We start from the raw sequence: 27,352 nt of genomic DNA, 5'->3' as shown, positions 1-27,352 counted from the left end.
TGAGCTGAAATCAACAGTCAAGTGCTTAATTGACTAAGCCAACCAGACACCCCTGGATGAGAAACTTTTACGGTGCTACTGTTACATGTACAGTAATGGTAAACCCATATTCTCACCTCATGGGGACAAGTCCCAGCATTTCATCACGCCGTTTTTCTTTTTTCTTTAGTTCCGATTCTGTTGACTTGAGTTTATCTGGAGCAAGCCGCAGCTTAGACTGTAAATCACTGATGACTTCCTGTAATTCAGCTTCTGTCTGAAAAACCCTCTGACAGACAGGGCAACATGACTGGTTTTCATCCGTTAGCTGAGTAATGAACTGGGAGTAAACTGCCGTGGCTCCAGCCAGCATGGCTATTTTAAGAAAATAAATATTATTACCAGTGAGAGGAATATAAAATATAGTTTTGTCATGATGGTTATAATCCTTTCCCATATGTATATGATTATTCTTCCTTTATAAACACATTATAGACATAAAAATTCTCTGATATTTACATAATCTTTGGAAGGACACAATACATTCAGATTTGTATTAATTACTTTCTGGTAACACACAAAAACTGTAACAAAATTTTAGAGCATATTATGTGCCAGAAACTGTTCTAAGAGCTTTATACTAATAATCTCATTTACTCTTCCCTCAAACCCTAAATTGTAGGTAATTATGTCCTCAGATGATAAGTCTGAAGTAAAAGAAAGATTTGATAATTTGCCCAAAGTCACACAGCCATCAAGTTGTAGAATAAGGACTAAAGCCATTTGGCTCCAGAACCACGTTTTTAAATCTCTCATCCTTAACAGTTACCTGTGAGTGAAAATTCATAAGCGTCAAAGTACCTCAATATTATAAAGAAGGTAACTTAGGGCACCTGGGTGGTTCAATCAGTTGAGTGTCTGACTTCAGCTCGAGTCATGATCTCATGGTTCATAAGTTTGAGCTTCACAACAGGTTCTTTGTGGTCAGTGCAGAGCCTGCTTTGGATCCTCTGTCATTCCCTCTCCCTGTCTCTCCCAATAATATTTTTTTCTCTCAAAAATAAACATACATATAAAAAAGTAAAAAAAGAAGGTAACTTACCTCGTTGTTTTGAGGATTTTTCAATTTCTTCCTTAAGTCTGTCTAAATCACTTTCAAAATCCTGGCTACCACAAACATCAAACAGCTTGTCTTCATAACTGGACAACTGCTCTTCTTTCCTTTTTAGTTCATTATTTAAATGATTTTTATTTTGCTCAGCTGAAGCTAGTTCTTTGCTAAAATAAGAACAAATATAGATTACAATTTTAAAACATGAGAAATCAGTTTGAAAAGTTTGAGTAGGTAGGTAGGACCCTTTCACAATATCACTTCCCTTCTCTCCTATAAGAACTTCTCCTTCATCCCTTCATTGTTGCTGTCATCTACTTAGGTCTCATCATCCATTCCCTCTCATTCATGGAAGATTTTGCTCACTAGTACAATTTATCTCCATTCCTCCTTTTTTTTTAATGTTTATTTTTGAGAGAGAAAGAGAGAGTGTGAGCAGGGGAAGGGCAGAGAAATAGGGAGACACAGAATCCAAAGTAGGCTCCAGGCCCCAAGCTGTCAGCACAGAGCCCAACACGGGCTATGAGATCATGACCTAGGCCTAAGTTGGACGCTTAACCAACTGAGCCACCCAGGCACCCCTCCATTCCAACTCTTAAATATCATCCCAGCCAACCTCCATACTGACAAAGATCAGGGTTTTTCACTTTGCAGGTTATGATGCACTAGGCAAGGCATGTAATCAATATAATGCATTATATTCAACCTATCTTAAAAAACAAAACAGAATAAAATATATTGGAGCAGAATGAGCATAGTTAGGACATGTACTATTTTGAGAAATTTGTTTCAGATGAGTGTATATGAATGCATGTGTGCTATATCTTGATACTTCCCATTTTGAGACACAGTAAAAATCTGGAAAAATAAAAGTAACTAATACAGATGATGCTTTGATCATCCTAGTCACTAAGCATTGCTCATCAACACCACTATCTTAGCACCAAACATTGTTGGCCACTTCCTTGAAAGTCTATTTTCTCAAGGCATCAAGAACAAGAACCACTCCTGTTTGGCTCTCACCCCAGCTCCCCTAATTCTAGTTTCCTTTACTTGCTCTTCTTCATTGCTTACCAACAGTAAATGCTGCTGTTTCTGAGGCATCAGACCATAACCTTTTCTCTTCTCTTTGCATAAACCCCTTTAAAGTGATATTGCCTATACTAATGACTTCAATTATTACTTACAAAGCAACAATTTCCAATCTCTTGAACTTCAAACTCCAGTATCTCCCTAAGAGATATTTCCACAACAAGCACAAATTAAACATGGTCAAAGCCAAATCCACTATCTTCCTCAAAAATCTGTAAGGAATTTTTGACTCTTATCCAACCACCACTCAAAGTGACATTAGAAAAAAGTGATCACTTTTTCTTTATTGTGGTAAAAAACACACATTAAAAACTACCATCTTAACCTTTTAAGTGCACAGTACAGTGTTAACTATACACACATTATTGTGCAACCTATCTCTAAAACTTTTACATCTTGTAAAACTGAAACTGTGTAACCACTGAACAACAATTCCTCTTTCCCTCTTCCCCCATTTCCTGGCAACACCATTATACTTTCTGTTTTTAAGAGTTTGACTATTTGGGTAGGTCTTTTAAGTGGAATCATATAGTATTTGTTCTTTTGAAACTAAATTATTTCACTAAACATAATATCCTTCAAGGTTCATCCAAGTTGATGGGTGAACTTTTTTTTTTTTTTTTTTAAGTAAGTTTTGCACTCAACATGGGGCTTGAATTCACAACTTAGAGATCAAGAGTCACTCGCTTAACCAAATGAGTCAGCCAGGAGCCCAGGATTTCCTTCTTTTTCAAAGCTGAGTTAATATTGTTATACACAAACATATACCGAGTCTTTATCCATTCATCTGGCTACTGAGAATAATTCTATAATAAACATGGATTTGCAAAAATCTCTTCAAGATGTTTTCAATTCTTTTGAATATATACTCAGAAGTGCAACTGCTGGATCTGGTAATTCTGTTTTGAAAGACACGCATTTTCTTTTTTTTTTTTTTTTTTTAATTTTTTTTTTTTCAACGTTTTTTAATTTATTTTTGGGACAGAGAGAGACACAGCATGAACGGGGGAGGGGCAGAGAGAGAGGGAGACACAGAATCGGAAACAGGCTCCAGGCTCCGAGCCATCAGCCCAGAGCCTGACGCGGGGCTCGAACTCACGGACCGTGAGATCGTGACCTGGCTGAAGTCGGACGCTTAACCGACTGCGCCACCCAGGCGCCCCGAAAGACACGCATTTTCTATATCACCTGTATCATTTCACATTCTCACTAACAATGCACAAAGGTTCCAATTTCTCAGCATCCTCACCAACACTTGTTATTTTCTGTTTTTTTTTTTGTTTGTTTGTTTTTTTGTTTTTTTTGGTAGTGGTCATCCTAACTGGTATGATGTGTTATCTCATTGTGGCCTTGAGCTGCATTTCACTGATGATTAGTGATACTGAACATTTTTTCATATGCTCACTGGCCATTTGAATATTGCCTCTGGAGAAATGTCTATTCAAGTCCTTTGCCCATTTTTTAAAAAAAAATTTTAAATGCTTATTTGTTTTTTGAGAGAGAGTGAAAATGAGAGCAGGGGAGGTGCAGAGAGAGAGGGAGACATAGAATCTGAAGCAGGCTCCAGCTCTGAGCCGTCAGCATGGAGCTCAATGTGGAGCTTGAACTCACGAACTGCAATATCATCACTTGAGCTGAAGTTGGACACTTAACCAACTAAGCCACCCAGGTGCCCATGCTCATTTTTAAATCCAATTATCTGTTTTTGTGTTGTTGAATTATAGGAGTTCTTTACATATTCTAGATAATAAACCTTTACTAGATATATAGTTTGTAAATATTTTCTCCCATTCGGTCGGTTGACTTTTCCCACTATTGTTTTCTTTGTTGTGTAGAAGTTTTTAACTTTTTTATTTATTTATTTATTTATTTAAAATTTTTTTTTTTTCAACGTTTTTTATTTATTTTTGGGACAGAGAGAGACAGAGCATGAACGGGGGAGGGGCAGAGAGAGAGGGAGACACAGAATCGGAAACAGGCTCCAGGCTCCGAGCCATCAGCCCAGAGCCTGACGCGGGGCTCGAACTCACGGACCGCGAGATCGTGACCTGGCTGAAGTCGGACGCTCAACCGACTGCGCCACCCAGGCGCCCCTAGAAGTTTTTAACTTTGATGTAGTCCCATCTGTCTACTTTAAAAAAAAAAAAAACCACTTTATTTATTGATTTTGATAGAGAGAGAAAGGGCGGGCATGAGCTCCGGAGGGGCAGAGAGAGGCAGAGAGAGAATCCCAAGCAGGCTCTGCACTGTTAGCAGGGATCTGATGTGAGGCTTGATCTCATGAATCGGGAGATCAAGACCTGAGCTGAGATCAAGAATAGGACGCTTAACTGACTGAGCCACGCAGGCCCCCATTTGTCTATTTTTGGTTTGTTTCCCTGTGCTTTTGGATCAGGTTCAAGAAAATATTTGTCAATTTCAATATAATGAAGCTTTCCCCCTATATTTTCTTCTAGGGGTTTTATAGTTTCAGGTGTCATTTTTAAAAAGGAGAATTTTAATCCTCTCACTAAGTTCTGCAAACTTTCAAGGAACAAAAGGCCCAAATCAATGTCACCATTTTACTTGATTCATAAAATACAGTAGAACCAAAGTCAATTAACACAAGACATACCATTTTATGACAATAAATGACAAGACATTAAAACAGTGAAAAATAAAAGCATGAAATAAGAGATCTGTATTACATTTCTACAAGTTGCAAATACTTACTTCAATTTGGCAAGTCTGTCCCTGGTCTGATTAATTTCTTTTGACTTACTATGAAGCCAGTCTTCAAGCTGCTTTTTGTTGGGAAAATACCCTAACAATGAAGTTAATTCATCACTGTGTCGAGATTTTATCTTTCTGATTTGTTCATCTTTGTCAGACTATAGAAAAAAAAATTTTTTTTTATGAAATCCAAGAACTCCACATTACATGAAGAACACAAATTTTAACTTAAAACTCCAAGCTCAAGAGTCACATGCTCTACCAACTGAGCCAGCTAGGTGCCCCTAAGAAAACAAATAAATTCTAGACTGATTAAAGTTCTAGGCTTAAAAAACAAAATGCTAAAAATGAAAGAATACAAAATTAAAAAAAAAAAATTTTTTTTAATGTTTTATTTACTTTTGAGAGAGAGAGACAGAGAGAGAGAGAGAGAGAGAGAGAGAGAGCGAGCAAGCAGGGTAGGGACAGAGAGAGGGAGACAGAATCCAAACACAGACTTCAGGCTCTGAGCTGTCTGCACAGAGCCTGAGGGGGGCTCGAACCCACTAACTGTGAGATCATGACCTGAGCCAAAGTCAGACGCTTAACCAACTGAGATACCCAGGCGCCCCTAGAATACAAAATTTCTTAAAGTCTTACAGTGGGGACTGCCTTCTGTGCATAAGAGAAAAAAGTAACAAGTCTGAAAACATGAAAATTAAACTTGTGTATGAGGAGCACCTGGGTGGCTTAGTCGGTTAAGTGTCTGACTTTGGATCAGGTCATGATATCACCGTTCAGAGTTCAAGCCCCATATCGGGCTCTGTGCTGACAGCTCAGAGCCTAGAGGCCTGTTTCGGATTCTGTGTCTCTCCCTCTCTCTGCCCCTCCCCTGTTCATGGTATCTCTCTCTCTCTCTCTCTCTCTCTCTCAAAAATAAATAAACGTTAAAAAAAAGAAAACTTCTGTATGAGATATGATAAAAATTAATACCAATGTGCATGTGTATATATTCTTCTATATTAATTTTTATAATTACAAAAAAGTTTTTAAACTCCAAAGTGTATTGTATAGAGTATTTTTTTTTTAAATGCTTATTTATTTTTGAGACAATGCAAGAAACAGAGTGCAAGCAGTGGAGGGACAGGAAGAGGGAGACACAGAATCTGAAGCGGGCTCCAGGCTCTGAGCTGTCAGCCCAGAGCCCGACACAGGGTTCGAACTCAAGAACCATGAGATCGTGACCTGAGCCGAAGTCAGACGCTTAACCGACTTGAGCCACTCAGGTGCCCTGATTTTACAGAGTATTAAGCTCACTTAACTCCTAAAATATAATGCCAGTATGAACTAAATATTCCATAGTTATTTCAAATACCAGAAAGTATAATCAGAACAAAAAGCAAGGTCATACTTTGTCTTTGGTCAGCATCTCCATCTGGGTACGTGTTGTCGTATGATGGTTTATCTGTTCCATCTCTTGGTCCAATTTACGCAGGGTCCTGTCTAGGTCTGCTTTCTCACTTTGAAGGCTTATTACTTCTGTTTTTAGAGCTTCTACATTGCTGTTTTTCTCAGCCTTGCTTAGCTCACGTTCCTTATCAAAAATTCAAACACACAAATTTATATATTCATGTTAAAACAATGACAAAATGATTGTTTGCTTTTATCCAACAAGAGAAAAAGCTTAAGAAATAAGATTTTTAAGGAAAATCTTATAAAGCTGCCTTACTATAATGGTAGAGAATTAGTAAATGAACCTGGAAGGTCAAAGAGGAAAAAAACTGAGTATTTACTGTAAAACTGAGAAAAATACATCTAAGTATATAGTTTAGTGATTCTTCTGACGGGTGATTCCCCATCACAAGGCAATATTGTGACAAACTGCTAAATTGACAGAAATGTTTGCAAATAGCAATGTTTACTTAAATTATCAAGATGGAATCTGAGAGGGAGAATTGCCAAACTTTACAATGCCTACTTTGGTGGCAGAGGTGTGAAGCAAGGGGACAGATTACAAATGAAGAAGAAAATCTGGAAATTCATAAAAAAGAAGAGATGAGCTAAGAAAATTTTTACCATATAAAAAGTGATAACATGGCAATAATCATAGAAAATCTACAGTGTGTGGAACCTAGAGGGAAAATACTTTTAACTTAGGTAAGTGGTTATTAACCAAAGTACTCATAAGAATCACCTGGCTTTGAGTGGACCTTCCATTCTCCACCCTAGAGATTTTGATTAGGAATGGTCTAAGCATAAGTGTTTTTAAAAAGATTCCTAGGTGATTCTAATTTTCAATCCACCCAGTGCCAGAATCAAAGAGTTGGTGTAATTATAATACTCATATTTTTTAATTTTATATGAGATTCCTAAACAAGGTGGACATTTTTATTGAAATGCCAGTATCTTAGGATTAGCAGTAGATAAAATACTTCAGAATGCAAGATTCTAAGTGTCCTACCTACACCTTAAAATTATTGGATTACTCAAATAATGTCTTACAGCTTTTGAGAGCTCCTGGTCCAGTTCAAGAATCCTGTCCGAAGATCCTTCCAACTGCTGTAATTCATACTTCACATTTCTCAGCTCATTCTGCTTCTTACTTAGGATTTCTGATTTTAGCTCAATTATTCTTCCCAGTCCAGTTTTCTTATCCCTTATCTCATCAATCTGTTTTTGTTTCATAGTCTCTTTTTCTGCAAAGTCATTCTAAATACACATGAGGAAAACGAGCATTAATAATTTTTTAACTGAACTTATTAATAAGTTTCTTGAACGCAAAATTAATAGATGCACACTAAAGAAAATTTAAAAAGTACAAAAAAATGTAATGACCATCATCTTGAGATAATCATTATTAGTTATGAGCAAACTTTTTTTATGATTACCTTTAAAAAGAACTTTTGGAAGATAAATACTGTATGACCTCACTTATGTTTTTGTCTAAAAACAAACTCAAGAAACAAAAACCAAACTCAGAAAAAGAGATCAGATTTGGGGCCACCAGAGGTAGAGGGTGGGAAGAGGGAGAATTAGAGAAAGGTGGTCAAAAGGTACAGATTTCCAGTTATATGTAAATACTAGGGATGTAAGGTACACCATGATGACCACAGCTAACACTGCCATATGGTATAAAGCAAAGTTGTTAAGGGAGGAGATCCTAGCAGTTCTCATCACAAAGAAAATTTTTTTTCCCTTTCTTTTCTTTTACCTATATAATAAAATGGTTATTAGCTGAGCCTACTGTGGTAACCATTTCACAATATATGTAAATCAAGCCATATGCCTTAAACTTATACAATGATATATGTTCATTATTTCTCAAAATAATGAGGGGAAAAAAGAAAAAAAATTTACTTAAAATCAAAATAGGGGCATCTGGGTGGCTCAGTTGGTTAAGCATCTAACTTCGGTGCAGGTCATAATCTCATGGTTCCTGAGCTCAAACCCCACACTGGGCTCTGTGCTGGCATAGGGTCTGCTTAGGATTCTGTCTTCCTCTCTCTCTGCCCCTCCCCTGCTCATAGTCACTCACAAAAGAAACTTTAAAAAATAAATAAAACTTAAAATATAAGTCTGTATCTTCTTCATATTTTTATCCTTATGAACTTCAGAAAAGTTGCTTCCATAAAGGTGTTTTCTATCTCCTACAGATTTTATTCTAACACTAATTAAAATATACGACAAAACAGGGGCACTTGGGTGGCTCAGTCGGTTAAGTGTCCAACTTTGGCTCAGGTCATGATCTTGCGGTTCATGAGTTCATGACAGTACAGGCTCTGTACTGACAGCTGGAAGCCTGGAGTCAGCTTCCGAGTCTGTGTCTCCTTTCCTCTCTGCCCCTTCCCTGCTCACACTCTGTCTCTCTCTCTCTCAAAAATAAATAAACATTAAAAAAAAAAAAAAAAAAGACAAAATGAGGTCCATCCAAAAATTAACACAATCTTTAAAAGCTATTTCTTTCTTTTCTTTTAAGTTTATTTATTTATTTTGAGAGAGAGAAAGTACACAGGCAAGGTAGGGGCAGAAAGAGGAGAATCCCAAGCAGTCTCTGGTGACAGCATGGAGCAGGACAGAAATGGGGCTCAATCACACAAATTGTGAGATTATGAACTGAGCCGAAACCAAAGGTCAGACACTCAATGGAGTGAGCTACTTAGGTGCCCCTAAAACATTTTAATTAGAGAATCTCATACAAACAAAAGAATATAACAATATTTACCATCATTTGGTTGGCAATTTCTGTTTCCTTCTCTTGTCTCTCTCTCACAAGTTTGTGAAAATTTTTAATATGTCTTTCACTGAATGGTCCACGCTCAAAGCCATCCAATTCTAGCTGTGTTGCTAAAGACTGAATTAATGAATCTCTAGCTCGGATATGTTCTTGATGGCGATCTGCTTGTAGCTGTAGACGACCTTTAAAAAACACAACCATAATAATTCTTTCATCAACTGATTTTTAAAAAATTAAAATAAGTGTATATTCATATTGCAGTTATAAAAAAAAAAACAGCAGAATGTCTTATATCCTTTGCTCAGTTCCCTCCATTGGTAACCATGGTAATGTGACATAATAAAAGAAACACATATTTAGGGACACCTGGGAGGTTCAGTTGGTTAAGTCTCTGATTTCAGCTTAAGTCATGATCTCACGGTTTGTGGGTTCAAGCCCTATACTGGGCACTACGCTGACAGCTCAGAGCCTGGAGCCTGCTTCAGACTGTGTGTTTCCCTCTCTTTCCCTCTGTACTTTCCCTGCTTGTGCTCTCTCTCTCTCAAAAGTAAATAAACATTTTTAAGAATTTATATATATATAAAAAAAGAAATACATATTTGGTCTTTGTCCCTGGTTCCTGGCACAAAGCATGTAAAATTTTTAGAATTTCTGAGTGATACAGGTGAAAGAAGCATCTTTTGTTATTCATTTCAAATCCTATTCAGCCGTATCTCAGTTTATTCTAATGAGGTGAATTTTAGAGGAGCTGGTTGTCAAAGGAACCTACTATGTAATTAGAGAGTAGGAACTTTCAGTACCCCCATCCCCAACTCTGGAGAGCAGCTTAAGATGGAGTTGAATCACCAATGACTAAAATGATTTATTCAACCATGTCTACGTAATGGAATTTCCATAAAAACCCTAAATGACAGCATTCAGAGAGCTTTCAGGTTGGCGAACATATCAAGGTGCCTGTTCATGTGTGAGTGCTGCACAGAGAGGGCATGTAAGCTGAAGGCCCCTTCCCCAGACCCTGCCCTATGCATCTCTTCCATTTGATTGTTCCTGAGTGGTATCCTTTATTTTTTTTTATTTTTTTTTTTCAACGTTTTTTATTTATTTTTGGGACAGAGAGAGACAGAGCATGAACGGGGGAGGGGCAGAGAGAGAGGGAGACACAGAATCGGAAACAGGCTCCAGGCTCCGAGCCGTCAGCCCAGAGCCTGACGCGGGGCTCGAACTCACGGACCGCGAGATCGTGACCTGGCTGAAGTCGGACGCTTAACCGACTGCGCCACCCAGGCGCCCCCTGAGTGGTATCCTTTAGAATGAACTGGTAATACTGTTTCCCTAAGTTCTATGAATCATTATAGCAAATTATTAGACCTCAGAAAGGGGTTGTGGGGACCCCTAATTTATAGTCAACTGATCAGAATTATATGTGACAGGCAACTTGGGACTTGCAACTGGAATCTGAGTTAGGGAGGCAGTCTTTTGGGACTTCTTGGGGAATGCCCTAACTCTAACTAGTGTGAGAATGTAATCTTATCCACTGAGAAGTGGGAGAATTGCTTGATGTGGAAAAACCCATACAACTGGTGTCAGAACTGCTGTGAGTAGAAAAACAATGTTTTCTTTAGTAATATTTTGCAATACTACAGTACAATTTCACAGTCAGGATAATGACACTGATACAATCCATCAGATTTATTCACATTTCCCCAGTGTTTTGTCTATTTGTATGTATTAAGTTCTATATAATTAACTGCATAAGTTCATATATCCACCAAGACGGTGAACATAATGAACAGCTCCAATACCACGATAGTACCTCTTGTGCTTTTATAACCATAACCATACTAACCTTCCTCCTGTCCCTTCTCCTACTTAGTAACCCTGGCAACCACTAATCTGTCCTCTACTTGTAAAATTTTGACATTTTGGGGCACCTGGGTGGCTCAGTAGGTTACATGACTGACTCCTGATTCCAGCTCAGGTCATGATCTCCCAGTCATGGGATCAAGTCCTGCACTGGGCTCTACACTGAGGGTACAGCCTGTTTCGGATTCTCTCTCCCTCTCTCTCTCTGCCCCTACCCTGCTCACACGTTCTCTCTCTCTCTCTCTCTCTCTCTCAAAATAAATAAACTTAAAAAAATAATAATAGGGGTGCTTAGGTGGCTCAGCCGGTTAAGTGTCCAGCTCTTGATCTCAGCTCAGGTCATGATCTCATGATTCGTGGGATCAAGCTCCACGTTGGACTCTGTGCTGACAGTGTGGAGCCTGCTTGAGATTCTCCCTTCTCCCTCTCTCTGCCCCTCCCCTACTTGCTCTGTCTCTCAAAATAAATTAAAAAATTGAAAAAATAATAAAAATAAAAAATAAAAATTTGACATTTCAAAAATGTTATATAAATGTTATATAGTAACATACTGTATATAATCTTTTGAGATTGGCTTTTTTCACTTAGCATAATTTCCTGGAGATTCATTATTCATGCAGAAAATGTTTAATATAACAGGAAAAGAGACCAAGTTAACATTTTGTCCTACCCTGTTCAACAAGCAGTTCTGATTTTTCCTGATTGAGAAGTCTTGATTCTTTATTTAACTTTTCCAGTTCACGCTGACAGTCTATCAGTCTCCTTTCTTTCTCCCTCACTGTTCTCTGGTGATTGTGATATAAATCATTTAGTTGCTCATCAGTCCCTTGAAAAACCTGTATAGAATCAAAATAAAGAGCTTTAATGAGTAAATATATGAAGTTATCATTCTGAGGTACAAAATATGAACTAAACTTCTTCAATATCCTTTAAAAAAATTTCTTTTAATTTTGGGGGAGGGGAGAGAGTACGCACAAGCCGGGGAGCAGCAGAGAGAGAGAGGGAGACACAGAAACAGAAGCAGGCTCCAGGCTCTGAGGTGTCAGCACAGCGCCCGATGTGGGGCTCGAACTCATGAACCGCAAGATTATGACCTGAGCCAAAGTTGGATGCTTAACAGACTGAGCCACCCAGGCACCTGCTCAATGTCCTTCTTTTTAACATATACATGGAAATAACACAAACAACAAGATTTGTGTTTTTTCCGAGATATGACTGAAACAATGGTTTCAAATGAGGTTCATTAAATAATCTCAAAATTTTGGAGAACAAAATTCTACCACCACAAACCTTTTCCATCTTCTGTTCCAGTTCACTATTATCTTTTTCCATCTGCTTCTTTCGGCTATCCAAGGCTTTAATTTCATTGTCAAGTCTCATTATTTTAGAAAGATTTTGTTCAATTTCTTTTAGACGATTCTGAAAATAAATAAATACATAAATTTCACTAGTTTATAATGCAAATGAATGAAAAGAAGTTAAGATGTCCTGGGCTAATACTTAGTAAAAGTGATCTATCTCATTTAATGCTAGCAAGGCTATAAATTATAGGAGGCACAGAGAAACTGAGAAGCAGAGACATTAAGTAACTTGTCCAACTCCTCACAGCTAGTAAAAAACAAAACAAAACAAAACAAAACAAAACTAATAAACTGCCTTGCCCTCAACATGTCCCAGAGAAGTCACTGGATAGAGTCACATTATGTAAAGGACATTGTAAAAACTTAATCTTTAACAGGCTAACGATTTAATTTATTTAAAAAATAAACAGAATTAGTGAGTGGACTAGAAACTCACAGTGAGTTACCAGTGCATTCTGAATCTGGAGGCCAAACTTACATGGAAAACTATGCTTTGATTCAAAGTCTGTTCAAGCACAGAAAACTGTGAACAAGTGTGATAAATGATCTCCTTGGCCTGCTTCCAAGGACAGCTGGTTGCCTAATCTCCTAGGAATAGGTGAAACCAGGCTCTGCTGGGGATATTCTTCTAATGTTTGTCTCTACAAATCCAAGGATGACCTATTCCTCTTCTAAGATATTCTTAGAACCTAATTTATTAAACTAACATAACATTAGAGTGCTGAGATATCAACTTGAAGCTTTCACTGTTGCACCTAAACGCACCCTCAACTTTAATATTAGTCATTTAATAAAATTACAGTAGTATCTTATCTTGTGATTTGTAGATTAATGAGTAGCATGTAACCACCATAAAAACAGGAACTTTGTTCACTAATGTATCCCCCCACACGAAATTGATGTTCTCTATGTTAGCTAAATGGAAGAATGAGTAATTTTACCAATAATTCATAGCTATCACTGAATGAATGACTACTATATTGAAGACATTGTACAAGATGCTGCTATCCATTCACTCTAACTCTTGTGAGAGTACTTGCTAAGTAGGAGACTTGGAGGACTCCATGTGCACGAAGGCACATACTTAATGATGGGAGGTTAAGACTGGAGGCAGGGTGGGATAATAGTTAACACTGTAGGCTCTGGGTGCTGGAAGAAGGAAAAACTCAACCTTACCTTGTACTACATTCAAAAATTAACCTGAAATGGAACATAAATGTAAGAACTCAAACTACAAAACTTCAAGAAGAAAACACTGTAGAAAATCTGTGCAATTTGGGGTCAAAGATTTCCTAAACAGAAAACAAAAAAAAACTGTAAGAAAAAATTTGATAAACTGAACTTCATCAAAATAAAAAACTGCTGTCCTTGGAAAAGCAGTTAATAAAATATTTGCAAAACACATGTATGATAAGGGCTTGCATCCAGAATAAAAAGAACTCTCACAGCCAAGTAAGACAAAAATCCCATTCAAAATAGGCAAAATATCTGAATAGACACTTGTCCAAAGATGCTCAGATGGCAAATAAACATTTAAAAGGACACTTAACATCCATAAACATTAGAAAAATGCAAAATAAAACCATAATGAAAAAAAAAAAAACCACTCAAGATACTAGCATTCATCTACTATAAAGGCTAAAATAAAAAAGACTGACCTATCTAAATTACACTTCAATAAATCCAACTTAAAACAAAAAGTATGGGCTTAGGATTCAGAGAGGTTTGGACTCTAACCCTGGTTCCACACCATGGTTGCAATGTGAACACCTGTGCCACAGTTTTCTTGCCTATAAAACCTCACAGGATTACTATGGAGTTCACATAATGCATTTTAAAACACCCTGTTCAGTGACTGGCATATAATATACCCTCAATGAATGGACCATTCATTATCACTTATGAAAAAAATTTTGTGTTCAGAAAATATCTTTTGAGCAGCAACAAAAAGAACAGGATTGATTCTTAAAAGCATTGGATATTAACATCTCAGCTATGGTACTCCACTCAGAAACTTCTCGGCTTCTATTACGGCCTCTTGGTGGCATTATCTGGGTTTGGATCTATTGTGACAACTCTAGGAAGCTTCATTCCTTAAATCCAGCCAGTCCACCAGATCCTGGATATCCCTTCTTTGAAATCTGTAGTTCTTTTGTTTTTATTTTATTATTTTTTAATGTGAACAGGGGAAGAACAGAGAGAGAGGGAGACACAGAATCTGAAGCAGGCTCCAGGCTCTGAGCTGTGAGCACAGAACCGCGAGATCATGACCTGAGCTGAAGTTGGCTGCTTAACTGACTGAGCCACCCAGGTGCCCCAAGAAATCTGTGTTTTTAAATTTTAATTCCAGGGTAGTTTACAGTGTTGTGACATCTGTGCTTTTGTTCAGTCCTTAGAGTGCAAAATCCCTGCTCTATCCCCAGAGCATACCACCTAGTAAAAGAAGCTAAGACAAAGATAAAGACAAAAAATATAGCAGAGTATTTAAAGTTTAGGTGTTAGTGTGAAATGAGACAAAAGAACAAGGCAGTTGGGTCATCAGGTATACTAGAACCATGAACTTCTAGGGAGAAGAATAAACAAGCAGGCCAGAAGGTGTTTTTGAACTTGAAAACAAATTTGTCTAGCAATTTCCACAAAAGGCAAGAAAGGAAAGTAGGCCTAAGTGGGCCAAGGTCAGGATAAAATGTGGTGGGATGAGAATACAATAGTTTATAAGAGAATTCCTAAAGTCAGAGGATACCTATAAAAATGAAAAAGCATGAATGCAGGACTGAAACGAAGCTGTCTTCTGGATGGCTCCTAGGAAGGTGATATGACCCAAAATTTATATTTAATTCCATGAAGGGAAGAAACCCTGGATGTCAGAACAAAAACAAAAAACAAAAAACAAAACACAAAACACACACAACAACAACAAAACAGCCCCAACTATGGAAATCAACCACTTAAATAATTATTTACTAAATCACCTACTATGTGCCAGGCACTGGACTAGGCTATGAGGATACAGAAAATAAAATTAAACCCATGGAAAACTAGTCAAAGTTAAACACAAATTGGGGCGCCTGGGTGGCGCAGTCGGTTAAGCGTCCGACTTCAGCCAGGTCACGATCTCGCGGTCTGTGAGTTCGAGCCCCGCGTCAGGCTCTGGGCTGATGGCTCGGAGCCTGGAGCCTGTTTCCGATTCTGTGTCTCCCTCTCTCTCTGCCCCTCCCCCGTTCATGCTCTGTCTCTCTCTGTCCCAAAAATAAATAAAAAACGTTGAAAAAAAAATTTAAAAAAAAGTTAAACACAAATAAAGAAACAATACAGAGGCACCTGGGTAGCTCAGTCAGTTAAGCGCCCAACTTCCCTCAGGTCATGATCTCAGTTCATGGGTTTGAGCTCTGTGGGGACTCTGCTGACAGCTCGGAGCCTGGAACTTGCTTCAGATTCTGTGCCTCCCTCTCTCTGCCCCCCACCCACTCATGCTCTGTCTCTCTCTCAAAAACAAACACCTCACGATTTGCTACAGCCTTAGTCACAATCCTGCACCACTCAATAAACACCAGGTATTGCTTCTTCGCCACCTTGCCATTCTTTCCTATACGAATGCTCCATTTCAACCATATGGATTTCCTGATAGTGTTCAAAAACACCTTGCGTTTTACTGTCCCTACACCTCTAATTACTTAACCATTTATAGTCAATAAATTAACCCCCCAATTCAGTCCTACATAATCCTCTCTGGCCACCTCAGACAGAAATTCTCTTTCTTATTCCTCAGAGCTCTTACAGTTCTTGTCTTTTTCTGCCTTATGTGTGCTTGTCACCTTTCTAACTAGGCTGCTCCTGAGGAAGACAAAATGTGTTCCAGTATCTTGGGAATTACCACACAGTACCTATACACAATAATCCTAACTCTTAAAACATATCCTACTTTATCATTTTTTCTGTTAAATTCTAAACCCATTCATTCTTCATAATCTGACTGTAATTTTCTCATTCATTTTACCCTGGTTTACTTAACCCAGGCTCTCCCTTACAATGATTCTGTTTTGATAAGTTGTAGGTGTAAATATAGACATATAACAATGTGAATGTAAATACATTTATATTGTATACATGCAAAAAAAAAAAAGCTGATCATAGGCTTTAACTAGAAGGTCAGGAATGAGTGGGAAGACTACCTCTTATCAACTCATATTTTTCTGTAAGTTTTTTTTTTATCATGAGCACATTAATTACTTTAAAAAGAAAAAATAAAATTACAAACATACATAAAATGGCTTCTACTCGGTCAATCTGATTTTTCCCCATTCTTTAAGATCCAGTTCAGCCATACCTCTTCCCTTGAAGGCTTTTTAACACATTTCTATTCAAGACCATCCCTTTTTTAAAAACAGCTTTATTGAGATACAATTCACATGCCATACGATTCACCTGTATTCGCCATACAATTCAACATTTTTTTAGTATATTCATACAGTTGTGCAACCATTACTGTAATCTGATCTTAGGATATTTCAACTTCCAAAAAAAAGCTTTGTACCAATTTGCAGTCACCGTTCATTCCTCTCGACTGCCTAACCTGGCAATCATTAATCTTTCTGTCTCTATAGATTTGCCTATTTTGGACATTTCAAATAAACAGAAGCATATAATATGAGGTCTTTTGTAATTGGCTTTCACTTAGTGTGTTTGCGACGTTCTTACCTGTTGTAGCATGTATCAGAACTTCATTTCTTTCTACAGATGGATAATATTCCAACATAAGGATATGCCACATTTTATTGAGCAGTTAACGGACAATGAAGTTGTTTCCATCTTTAGGCTATTATAAATAATACTGTTATGAACATCCCTATGCAAGTTTTTGTGTAGATGTATGTTTTAAAATCTCTTGGGTGTAAGACACTTAGGAGTAAAACTGCTGGATCATATGTTAACTCTATGTTTAACATATCAAGGAATTGCTGAACTGTTTTCCAATGTGGCTACACCATTTTACACTCCCACCAGCATATATGAGGGTTCCAATTTCTCCATATCCTCATCAATACTATTATATGTCTTTTTAATTTATAGCCATTCTAGGGGGATGTGAAGTGGTCTCACTGTGGTTTTGATTTGTATTTTCCTAATCAGTAATGATGTTAAACATCTTTTCATGTGTTTTTGGACATATATATATCTTCTTTAGAGAAATATCTATTTAGATCCTTGGCACATTTTCTAATTGTGGGTTTTTTTTTTTGTTACTTAGTTATAACAGTTCATTATATGTTCCAGAAAAAAAGTCCCTTTTCAGATATATGACTGGCAAATATTTTCTCCCATTTTGTGGGCTCCTTTTGCTTTCTTGATGATGTAGTTTGAAAAACAAGTATCTTATTTTGAGGAAGTCCAATTTCTCTTTTAAGTTAAAAAAAATTTTTTTTAAGTTTACTTTGTGAGAAAGAAAAAGAGCACAGTGTGTGTGTGTGTGTGTGGGGGGGGGGGGTGGCCAGAGAGAAGGAGAGACAGAGTCCTAAGCAGACTTTGCGCCATCAGTATAGAGCCCAATGGCGAGGCTCAAACTCACATACTGTAAGATCATGACCTGGGCCAAGATCAAGAGTTGGATGCTTAACTAACTGCACCACCCAGGCACCCCAAGGAAGTCCAATTTATCTATTTTTTCTTTCCTCACTGTGCTACAGCCACCACCTTTTAGCTCCTAAAGAACCTATATTTTCAAATGTACCATTTACATAACTCTTCAAATTACTCATTTGTGATCCTACCTATCTTCTAAAATAGTTTCCTTGTTTTTCTAAGTAGATTTTAAGTTCTTTAAAAGCAGAGTCCAAGTTTTTGGCTTCATTATCCCCCAAAATACCTGGCACAGTGCTACACACAAAACAATATTCACTAAATAATGCATTAATGTTAGTGGGCACCAGGACAGAACAAAACCAAAGTTTTTCTAATTTATAATTCAAAGATCTATACCAGGAGTTTGGAAGATGGTGATGGAGTACAAAGTACAAAGACACAGTTTGGGAGAGTGACAGACTGTGACCCCCAGGGTGGGGAGGGAGCTGCAACTGCAGAGAAGGGGGATAGAGAGACTAACACACAGGTAAGCACAAGCAGAAAATAAATCCCCATAGCAATAGGCTTGAAAAGCTAGAAGGCTTGAATTTCCTGAGTTCTTACAACCAGCAGGGCTTAAAGCCTGGAGTTTTTTGTTTTTTTTTTTTAATTTTTATTTATTTTTTTAAATTACATCCAAGTTAGTTAGCATATAGTACAAAAATGTTTCAGGAGTAGATTCCTTAATGCCCCTTACTCTTTAGCCCATCCCCTTCCATACCCCTCCAGTAACCTTCTGTTTATTCTCCATATTTAAAAGTCTCTTATGTTTTTGTCCCCCTCCCTGTTTTTTATTATTTTTGCCTTCCTTCCCTTATGTTCATCTATTTTCTTTCTTAAGGTCCTCATATGAGTGAAGTCAAATGATATTTGTCTTTTTCTGACTGACTAGTTTCGCTTAGTAATACCCTCTAGTTCCATCCATGTAGTTGCAAATGACAAGATTTCATTCTTTTTGATTGCTGAGTAATGCTCCATTGTATGTGTGTATATACACACACACACACACACACACACATCTTTATCCATTCATCTGCTGATGGACATTTGGGCTCTTTCCATACTTTGGCTCTTGTTGATAAAGCCTGGAGTTTTAAAAGTCAGAGTGTTTGGCTCCGATAGAGCTCAGAGGGTACTGGGGCTGCTTGGGAGAAAATGCAGGGCAAACAGCTCGCTGAAATACAGTATGGAAACAGCGATCTGAGGAGCACCTGGGGCAAAGAATGGGGTTAGTTGCTCATCTTGGAGCATGTCTTAGAGAGGCAGTGTTCATGCAGAGACCCCTCCGGGAACCAGCCCAGCCATGACACTGCTACCTAACTTGCTTACACCAAGCCCCACCCCTCCACAGCCCGGTGAAACTGCCGCTCCCAGTCACGCTGGCCTCAGTCCTAGTGCAATGGGCCCCCTCCCCAAGAAGACCGGCCCAAACCCCCGCTAACAGCACATCTCCTGACCTGGAAGTTTTTCAGAGCCTCAGTCCCAATAGTGGTGGGGACAGGTCTCATTTCACAAGGAGAACAGAGTACACCTAATTAAAACATATCACATTCAGGCCAGGGACCGAACACTGCCCACATACAGGCAAAGAGACTGGCCCAAAGGATAAAGCAGCCAGGACACAACAGCAAAGCACATGAAGTACACACTAGAGACACTCCTAGAAGCACCAGGCCCTGGGGAACAGATGACACTAAACTGCAGAGCACTAAAGGACCTCTTCTTCATAGAGCCATTACCCTCAATAACAAAAAATATAGGTGACTTTCCTAACACACAGAAAAAGGCACAGAGACTTACACAAAATGAGAAGACAGATGAATTTGTCCCAAATGTAAGAACAGAACAAGGCCATGACTAGAGATCCAAGTGAAACAGATATAAGTAACGTGCCTCTTGGAGAATTTAAAGCAATGATCATAAGGACATTCACTGGACGTGAGAAATGAGTGGAGGACATCAGTGAGACCATTAACACAGAGATAATGAGTAAAGTAAGAGAGAGAAAGGGCTCAATAAACAAAATGAGAAACATTTGATGTAATGAACAGCAGGCTGGAAGAAGCAAAGACATAGTGACCCAGAAGACAGATTAATGGAAAGTTACCAAGCTGAACAAAACAGTGAAAAAAGAATTATGCAAAATGGGAAAACTTAGGGAACTCAATGACTCCATCAAACATACTAACATTCATATTATAGGAGTCCTAGAAGGAGAAAAGAGAGAAAACGGGGCAGAGAATTTATTTGAAAAAATAACAGCTCAAAACTTCCCGAATCTGGAAAAGGAAACAGATATCAAGATCCAGGAGGTGCTGAGAACCCCCAACAAAATCAAAAATAGCAGATTCATACCATGATACATTATAACTAAAAAGGCAAAAAAATTCTTAAAAAGTAAGTAAAAAGGCAAAATATACTGATAAATAAAAAAAATATTAAAAGCAGCAAGATGAGGGATGCCTGGGTGGCTCAGTCGGTTAAGTGTCCGACTTCAGCTCAGGACATGATCTTGCAGTCTATGGGTTCGAGCCCTGTGTCAGACTCTGTGCTGACAGCTCAGAGCCTGGAACCTACTTCAGATTCTGTGTCTACCTCTCTCGGTCCCTCCCACACTCACGCCTCTGTCTCTCTCTCTTTCTCTCAAAAGTAAATACACATAAAAAAAAAAAAAAAAGCAGCAAGATGAGGGGCGACTGCATGGCTCAGTCGGTTAAGCATCCAACTCTTGCTTTCAGCTCAGGTCATGAACTCTAGGGTTTGAGCTCTGCTTTGGGCTCTGTGCTGATGGCATGGAGCTTGCTTGCGATTCTTTCTCTCCCTCTCTCTCTGCCCCTTCCCTGCTCATGCTCTCTCTCTCTCAAAATAAATAAACTAAAAAAAAAAAAGGAGCAAGACAAAAGACGACACTTACATACAAAGGAAACTTCATAAGGATACCACCTGATTTTTGAGCAGAAACATTCCAAACCAGAAGGGTAGCATGATATATTCAAAGTGCTGAATGGGAAAAATCTGCAGACAAGAATACTATATCGAGCAAGGCTGTCATTCAGAATAGAAGGCGAGATAAGCAGCTTCCCAGACAAGCAAAAACTAAAGTTCATGACCACTAACTCATCCTTGTAAGAAATATTAAAGGGGACTCTCTGAGTGGAAAGACCAAAAAGGATAGTATGAAAGTAGGAAACACAAAAGCAGTAAAAATAAATATTCCTATAAAAAAAAATCAGTCAAGAAATTCACAAAATAAAAGAATATATAATATTATGACAACATATATCGAAAAAGTAGGGAGGGGAGGGGCGCCTAGGTGGTTCAGTTAGTTAAGTGTCTGACTTCAGCTCAGGTCATGATCTCACAGTTTGTGAGTTCAATCCCCATGTCAGGCTCCGTGCTGACAAGCTTGGAAACTGGAGCCTGCTTCAGGTTCTGTGTCTCCCTCTCTCTCTCTGCCCCTCCCCCACTCACACTCTGTCTCTGTCTCTCTTAAAAATAAATAAACATAAAAAAAAATTAAAAAAATAGGGGCACCTGGGTGGCTCAGTCGGTTAAGCATCCGACTTTGGCTTAGGTCATGATCTCACAGTCTGTGAGTTTGAGCCCCGCATCGGGCTCTGTGCTGACAGCTCAGAGCCTGGAGCCTGCTTTAGATTCTGTGTCTCCCTCTCTCTCTGCCGCTCTGTCTCTGTGTCTCAAAAAATAATTAAAAAAAAAAAAAATTAAAAAAAAATTATAAAAAATAAAATAAAACAAAAAGTAGGGAAGGGAAGAGTAAAGAATAGGTTCAAATTTAAACCACTACCAACTTAATATAGACTGCTATATGCAAAAGAGGTTATATACAAACCTAATGGTTACCACAAATCAAAATCACTACTCAATATGCAAAGGATAAAAGAAATCCAAATATATCACTAAAGAAACCCAGTAAACTATGAAAGAGAGAAAGGTATGAAAGGATCAGAGAAAATCTTCAGAAATAACCACAAAACAAGTAATAAAATGGCAATAAATACATATCTATCAATAATTACCCTAGATGAAAATGAACTAAATGATCTAATCAAAAGATGCAGGGTTGTAGAAGGAATTAAAAAAAAAAAAACAGGGGCGCCTGAGTGGCTTAGTCGGTTAAGGGTCAGCTTGGGTCATGCTCTCACAGTTCATGAGTTTGAGCCCCACACTGAGCTCTGTGCTGACAGCTTGGAGCCTGGAGCCTGCTTCAGATTCTGTGTGTGTCTCTCTCTCTCTCTGCCCCTCCCCCGCTCACAAGTGTCTCTCTCTCTCTCAAAAATAAACATTAAAAAAAACAAAAACAAAAAAACAAACAAACAAGACCCATCTGTTTACTGCCTACCAGAGACTCATTTTAGACCTAAGGACACCTGCAGATTGAATGTGAGGGTATGGAGGGGTTCCTGGGTGGCTCAGTTGGTTAAGTGTCCAACTTCAGCTCAGGTCATGATCTTGCAGTTCAGGAGTTCAAGCCTCGAGTCAAGATCTGTGCTGAGAGCTCAGAGCCTGGAGCCTGCTTCAGATTCTGTGTCTCCCTCTGTCTCTGCCCCTCCCCAGCTCACAATTTGTCTCTCTCAAAAATAAACAAACATTAAAAAAAAAAAAAAAGGAAGTAAGGGTTTGCAGAAACATTTATCATGCAAGTGAATGGCAAAAGAAAGCCACAGTAGCAATAGTTATACTGGACAAAATAGACTTTAAATCAAAGACTGTAACAAGAGACCAAGAGGCTACCCAGTAATCAAGGGTATAATGCAACAAGGAGATATAAAAATTGTAAAAATTTATGTGCCCAACATGAAAACACTTAAATACATAAACTAGTTAATTACATAAAGGAACTGACTGATAATAATACAATAATAGTAGGGGACTTTATTTATTTATTTATTTAAAAAAAATTTTTTTTTAACGTTTTTATTTATTTTTGAGACAGGAAGAGACAGAGCATGAACAGGGGAGGGTCAGAGAGAGGGAGACACAGAATCCGAAGCAGGCTCCAGGCTCTGAGCTGTCAGCACAGAGCCCGACGCGGGGCTCGAACCCACGGACCGTGAGATCATGACCTGAGCCGAAGTCGGACGCTTAACCAACTGAGCCACCCAAGCACCCCAATAGTAGGGGACTTTAACACCCCACTTACATCAATGAACAGATCATCTAAACAGAAAAACAACAAGGAAACAATGGCCTTAAATGACACACTGAAAGAGGAAGATTTAACAGATACACAGTAAAACCTTAGATTGTGAGCATAATTCGTTCTGGAAACATACTTGTAATCCAAAGCCCTTGTGTATCAAAGCGGATTTCCCCATAAGAAATAATGGAAACTCAGGATTCATTCCACAACCCAAAAACATTCATATAAAAATGATTACAATACTGTAATATTGTAATACTGTAATAAAATAATAAAGAAAATACAAAATACAAATAAAAATAAATAAATTAACCTGCACTTAACCTTTGAAAACCTTCGTGGCTGGTGTGAGGAAGACAAGAGGGAGGAGGGTTGTGTAGGACGACTTTCACTTTCAGATGTTGACTACAGTATTAATAAACTCTTTCTTATACTGTATTTCATGTAACTGGTGATAAGGCAGCAGAGGAAAGGGTCTATATCTGCAGGTAGCCTAATCTAGAATGAAGCAAAGCATTCCTAAGCTTACTCTTTTATGGAAAAGCAAAGGACTGTCCATAGGTGTTTTGAAGTGACAAAAACTACACTAGTGCCAGTTGTGGGAACCTTCCAACATGCTGAAAAATCACTGATTTCTGCCAAACATCACAGCCTGAGACTGAGCATCCGAACATGGGAGACAATCACCCATAATCTCACAGCAAGGGAGAGAGAGAAAGAGAGAAGAACCATTGGCTCAGTTGTGATCATGTGACATTTGGTGTCATGTACTACTCATATTGCAAGACATCACTTGTTTAGCAAGATAAAATTTATTAGAAATGTTTGCCTGTCTTGTGGAACACTTGCAGAACAAATTACTGGCAATCCAAGATTTTACTCTGTTCAGAACATTTCATTCTAAAACACCAGAATACACATTCTTTTCAAGTGCACATGGAACGTTCTCCAGAACAGATCATGTATTAGGCCACAAAACAAGTCTCAACAAATTCAAAAAGATCAAAGTCATACCATGCATCTTTTATGACCACAATGCTATAGAACTAAACATCAACCACAATAAAAAATCTGGAAAGAGGACAAATACATGGAGGTTAAATAATACGCCACTAAACAATAAATAGGTCAATCAGGAAATAAAAGAAGAAATAAAAAGTACATGGAAGGGCACCGGCTGGCTCAGCTGAAGGCGCATGCACTCTTGATCTCAGGGTTGTGAGTTCAAATCCCACATTGGGTGTAGAGATTATTGCAAAACTTAAAAAAAAGAAAGTACATGGAAACAAATGAAAATGAAAACACAAAAGTTCAAAACCTTTTGGGATGCAGCAAAAGCGATTCTAAGAGGGAAGTTTACAGCAATACAGGCCTACCTCAAGAAGTAAGAAAAATCTCAAATAGACAACCTTACTTTACACCTAAAGGAACTAGAAAAGGACGAGCAAATAAATCCCAAAACCCGCAGAAGGAAGGAAATAATAAAGATTAGAGCAGAAATAAATGACACAGAAACTAAAAAAAAAAAAAAAAAAAAAGAACATATCAATAAAACCAGGAGCTGGTTCTTTGAAAATTTCAGCAAAATTGGTAAGGCCCTAGGCCAGCCTCATCAAAAAAAAAAAAGAGAGAGAGAGAGGACTGAAATAAACAAAATCATTAGTAAAGGAGGAAACATAACAACCAACACCACAGAAATACAAACAATTATAAGAGAGTATTATGAAAATTTATTTGCCAACAAATTGGAAAACCTACAAGAAATGGATAAACTACTAGAAACATATAACCTACTAAAGCGGAAACAGAAAGAAACAGAAAATTTTAACAGATCAATTACCAGCAGATAAATCAGTAATCAAAAACTCCCAACCAACAGGGGTGCCTGGGTGGCTCAATTTGGTTGAATGTCTAACTCTTTATTTTGGCTCAGGTCACAATCCCAAGGTCATGAAATTAAGTCCTGAGTTGGGCTCTGTACTGAGTGTGAAGCTGCTTAACATTCTCCCTCCCCCTCTACCCCCTTCCCCACTCATACTCTCTCTAAAAATAAAAAACAGACAAAAAAAAAAAAAAAAAACCCTCCCAACAAACAGAAGTCCAGAACCAATGGCTTCACAGGTGAATTCTACCAAACATTTAAAGACAAGTTAGTACCTATTCTTCTCAAAGTATCCCAAAAAATAGAAAAGGAAGGAAAACTTCCAAATTCATTCTATGAGGCCAGCATTACCAATACCAAAACCAGATAAAGACACCATAAAAAAAGAGATTTACAGGCTATTTTCTCTGAGGAACACAAATGCAAAAATCCTCTACAAAATACTGATTTCAACAAACATTAAAAAATCATTCACCACAATCAAATGGGATTTATTCCTAAATTGCAAGAGTGGTTCAATATCGGCATATCAATCAACATGACATATCACATCAATAAGAGAAGGATAAGAACCATAGGAGCATTTCAACAGATGAGAAAAAGCATTTGACAAAGTACAGCATCCATTCATGATAAAACCCCTCAACAAAGTAGGTTTAGAGGCAACAAACCTCAACATAATAAAGGCCACAGATTTTCTTTTTTTTTTAAATTTTTTTTAACGTTTTTTAAATTTATTTTTGAGACAGAGAGAGACAGAGCATGAACAGGGGAGGGGCAGAGAGAGAGGGAGACACAGAATCGGAAGCAGGCTCCAGGCTCTGAGCCATCAGCCCAGAGCCTGATGCAGGGCTCGAACTCATGGACCGTGAGATCGTGACCTGAGCTGAAGTCGGACGCTTAACCGACTGAGCCACCCAGGCGCCCCTAGGCCACAGATTTTCAACACACAGCTAACATTATCTTCAATGGGGAAAAAGTGAGAGCCTTTCTCCAAAGTCAGGAACAATGCAAGGATGTCCACTCTCACTGTTTTTATTCAACATAGTACTGAAATCCTAGCCACAGCAATCAGACAACAAAAAGAAATAGGAAGCATCCAAATCAGTAAGGAAGAAGTAAAACTTTCACTATTTGCAGATGACATAATACTACACATACAGAGAAAACCCAAAAGACCACCTAAAAGCTCCTAGACCTGATAAACAAATTCAGTAAAGTTGAAGGATACAAAATCGATTGGTTTTTGTTTTTGTTTTTTTTTTGAGAGAGAGAGTTAGAGAGCAAGCAGGGGGGAAGGACTGAGAGAGAGGGAGACAGGATCCCAAACAGGCTTCATGCTGTCAACACAGAGTCCGACGTGGGGCTCAAACCCATGAACCATGAGATCATGAACTGAGCTGAAATCAAGAGTTGGATGCTTGGCCAACTGAGCCACCCATGTGCCCCAAAATCAATTGTATTTCTATACATCAATAATGTAACAGCAGAAAGAGAAAATAAGAACACAGTCCCATTTACAACTGCACCAAAAATAATAACACACCTAGGAATAAACCTAACCAAAGACCTGTATTCTGAAAACTGCAAAGCACTGATGAAAGACACTGAAGATGACACAAAGTGGAAAGAATTCCATGCTCATGGACTGGAAGAGCAAATATTGTTGAAATGTCCATACTACCCAAAGCAATCTATAGATTTAATGCAATCCCTATCAAAATACCAACAGCATTTTTCATAAAACCAGAATAAACAATCCTAAAATATATATGGAACCACAAAAAATTCCAAACAGCCACAGCAATCTTGAAAAAGAAAAGCAAAGCTGGAGGCATCACAGTTCCAGATCTCAAGTTATATTACAAAGCTACAATGATCAAAACAGTACAGTACTGGCACAAAAGTAGACACATAGATCAATAAAACAGAATAGAAAATCCAGAAATAAACCCACCACTATATGGTCAATTAATCTTTGACAAAGCAGGAAAGAATATCCAGTGGTAAAAAGACCATCTCTTCGACAAATGGGTACTGGGAAAACTGGTCAGCAACATGCAAAAGAATGAAACGGGACCACTTTCTTAGACCATACACAAAAATAAACTCAAAATGGGTTGAAGATCTAAATGTGAGACCTAAAACCATAAAAATCCTAGAAGAGAAGCACAGACAGTAATTACTCAGACATCAACCATAGCAACTTTTCTCCAGATAGGTCCTCTGAGGCAAGGGAAACAAAAGCAAAAATAAACTATGGGGATTACATCAAAATAAAAAGCTTCAAGCAATCAAAACTAAAAGGCAACCTATGGAATGGGAGAAATTATCTGCAAATGACATATCTGATAAAGGG

General features: G+C 38.1%; 1 protein-coding gene across 3 annotated transcripts in view; it reads right to left on the bottom strand.

Annotated features, from left to right (window-relative positions):
- The window catches only part of RAD50 (RAD50 double strand break repair protein), a 94,712-nt gene that overhangs the window by 49,157 nt on the left and 18,203 nt on the right, over positions 1 to 27,352 (bottom strand). For all 3 annotated transcript variants that reach the window (XM_049649145.1, XM_049649141.1, XM_049649144.1), the window contains 8 exons: positions 12,261 to 12,389; positions 11,641 to 11,806; positions 9,096 to 9,289; positions 7,376 to 7,582; positions 6,285 to 6,467; positions 4,895 to 5,052; positions 1,082 to 1,257; positions 117 to 354 (listed from right to left, as the gene is read on the bottom strand). In XM_049649145.1, coding sequence (XP_049505102.1) covers positions 117 to 354; positions 1,082 to 1,257; positions 4,895 to 5,052; positions 6,285 to 6,467; positions 7,376 to 7,582; positions 9,096 to 9,289; positions 11,641 to 11,806; positions 12,261 to 12,389 — 1,451 coding nt within the window. The remainder of the gene's footprint in view (positions 1 to 116; positions 355 to 1,081; positions 1,258 to 4,894; positions 5,053 to 6,284; positions 6,468 to 7,375; positions 7,583 to 9,095; positions 9,290 to 11,640; positions 11,807 to 12,260; positions 12,390 to 27,352) is intronic.

The sequence above is a fragment of the Panthera uncia genome (assembly GCF_023721935.1).
Source record: "Panthera uncia isolate 11264 chromosome A1 unlocalized genomic scaffold, Puncia_PCG_1.0 HiC_scaffold_17, whole genome shotgun sequence".
Taxonomy (NCBI): Eukaryota; Metazoa; Chordata; class Mammalia; order Carnivora; family Felidae; genus Panthera; species Panthera uncia.
This window is presented reverse-complemented; position numbering and strand designations above follow the sequence as displayed.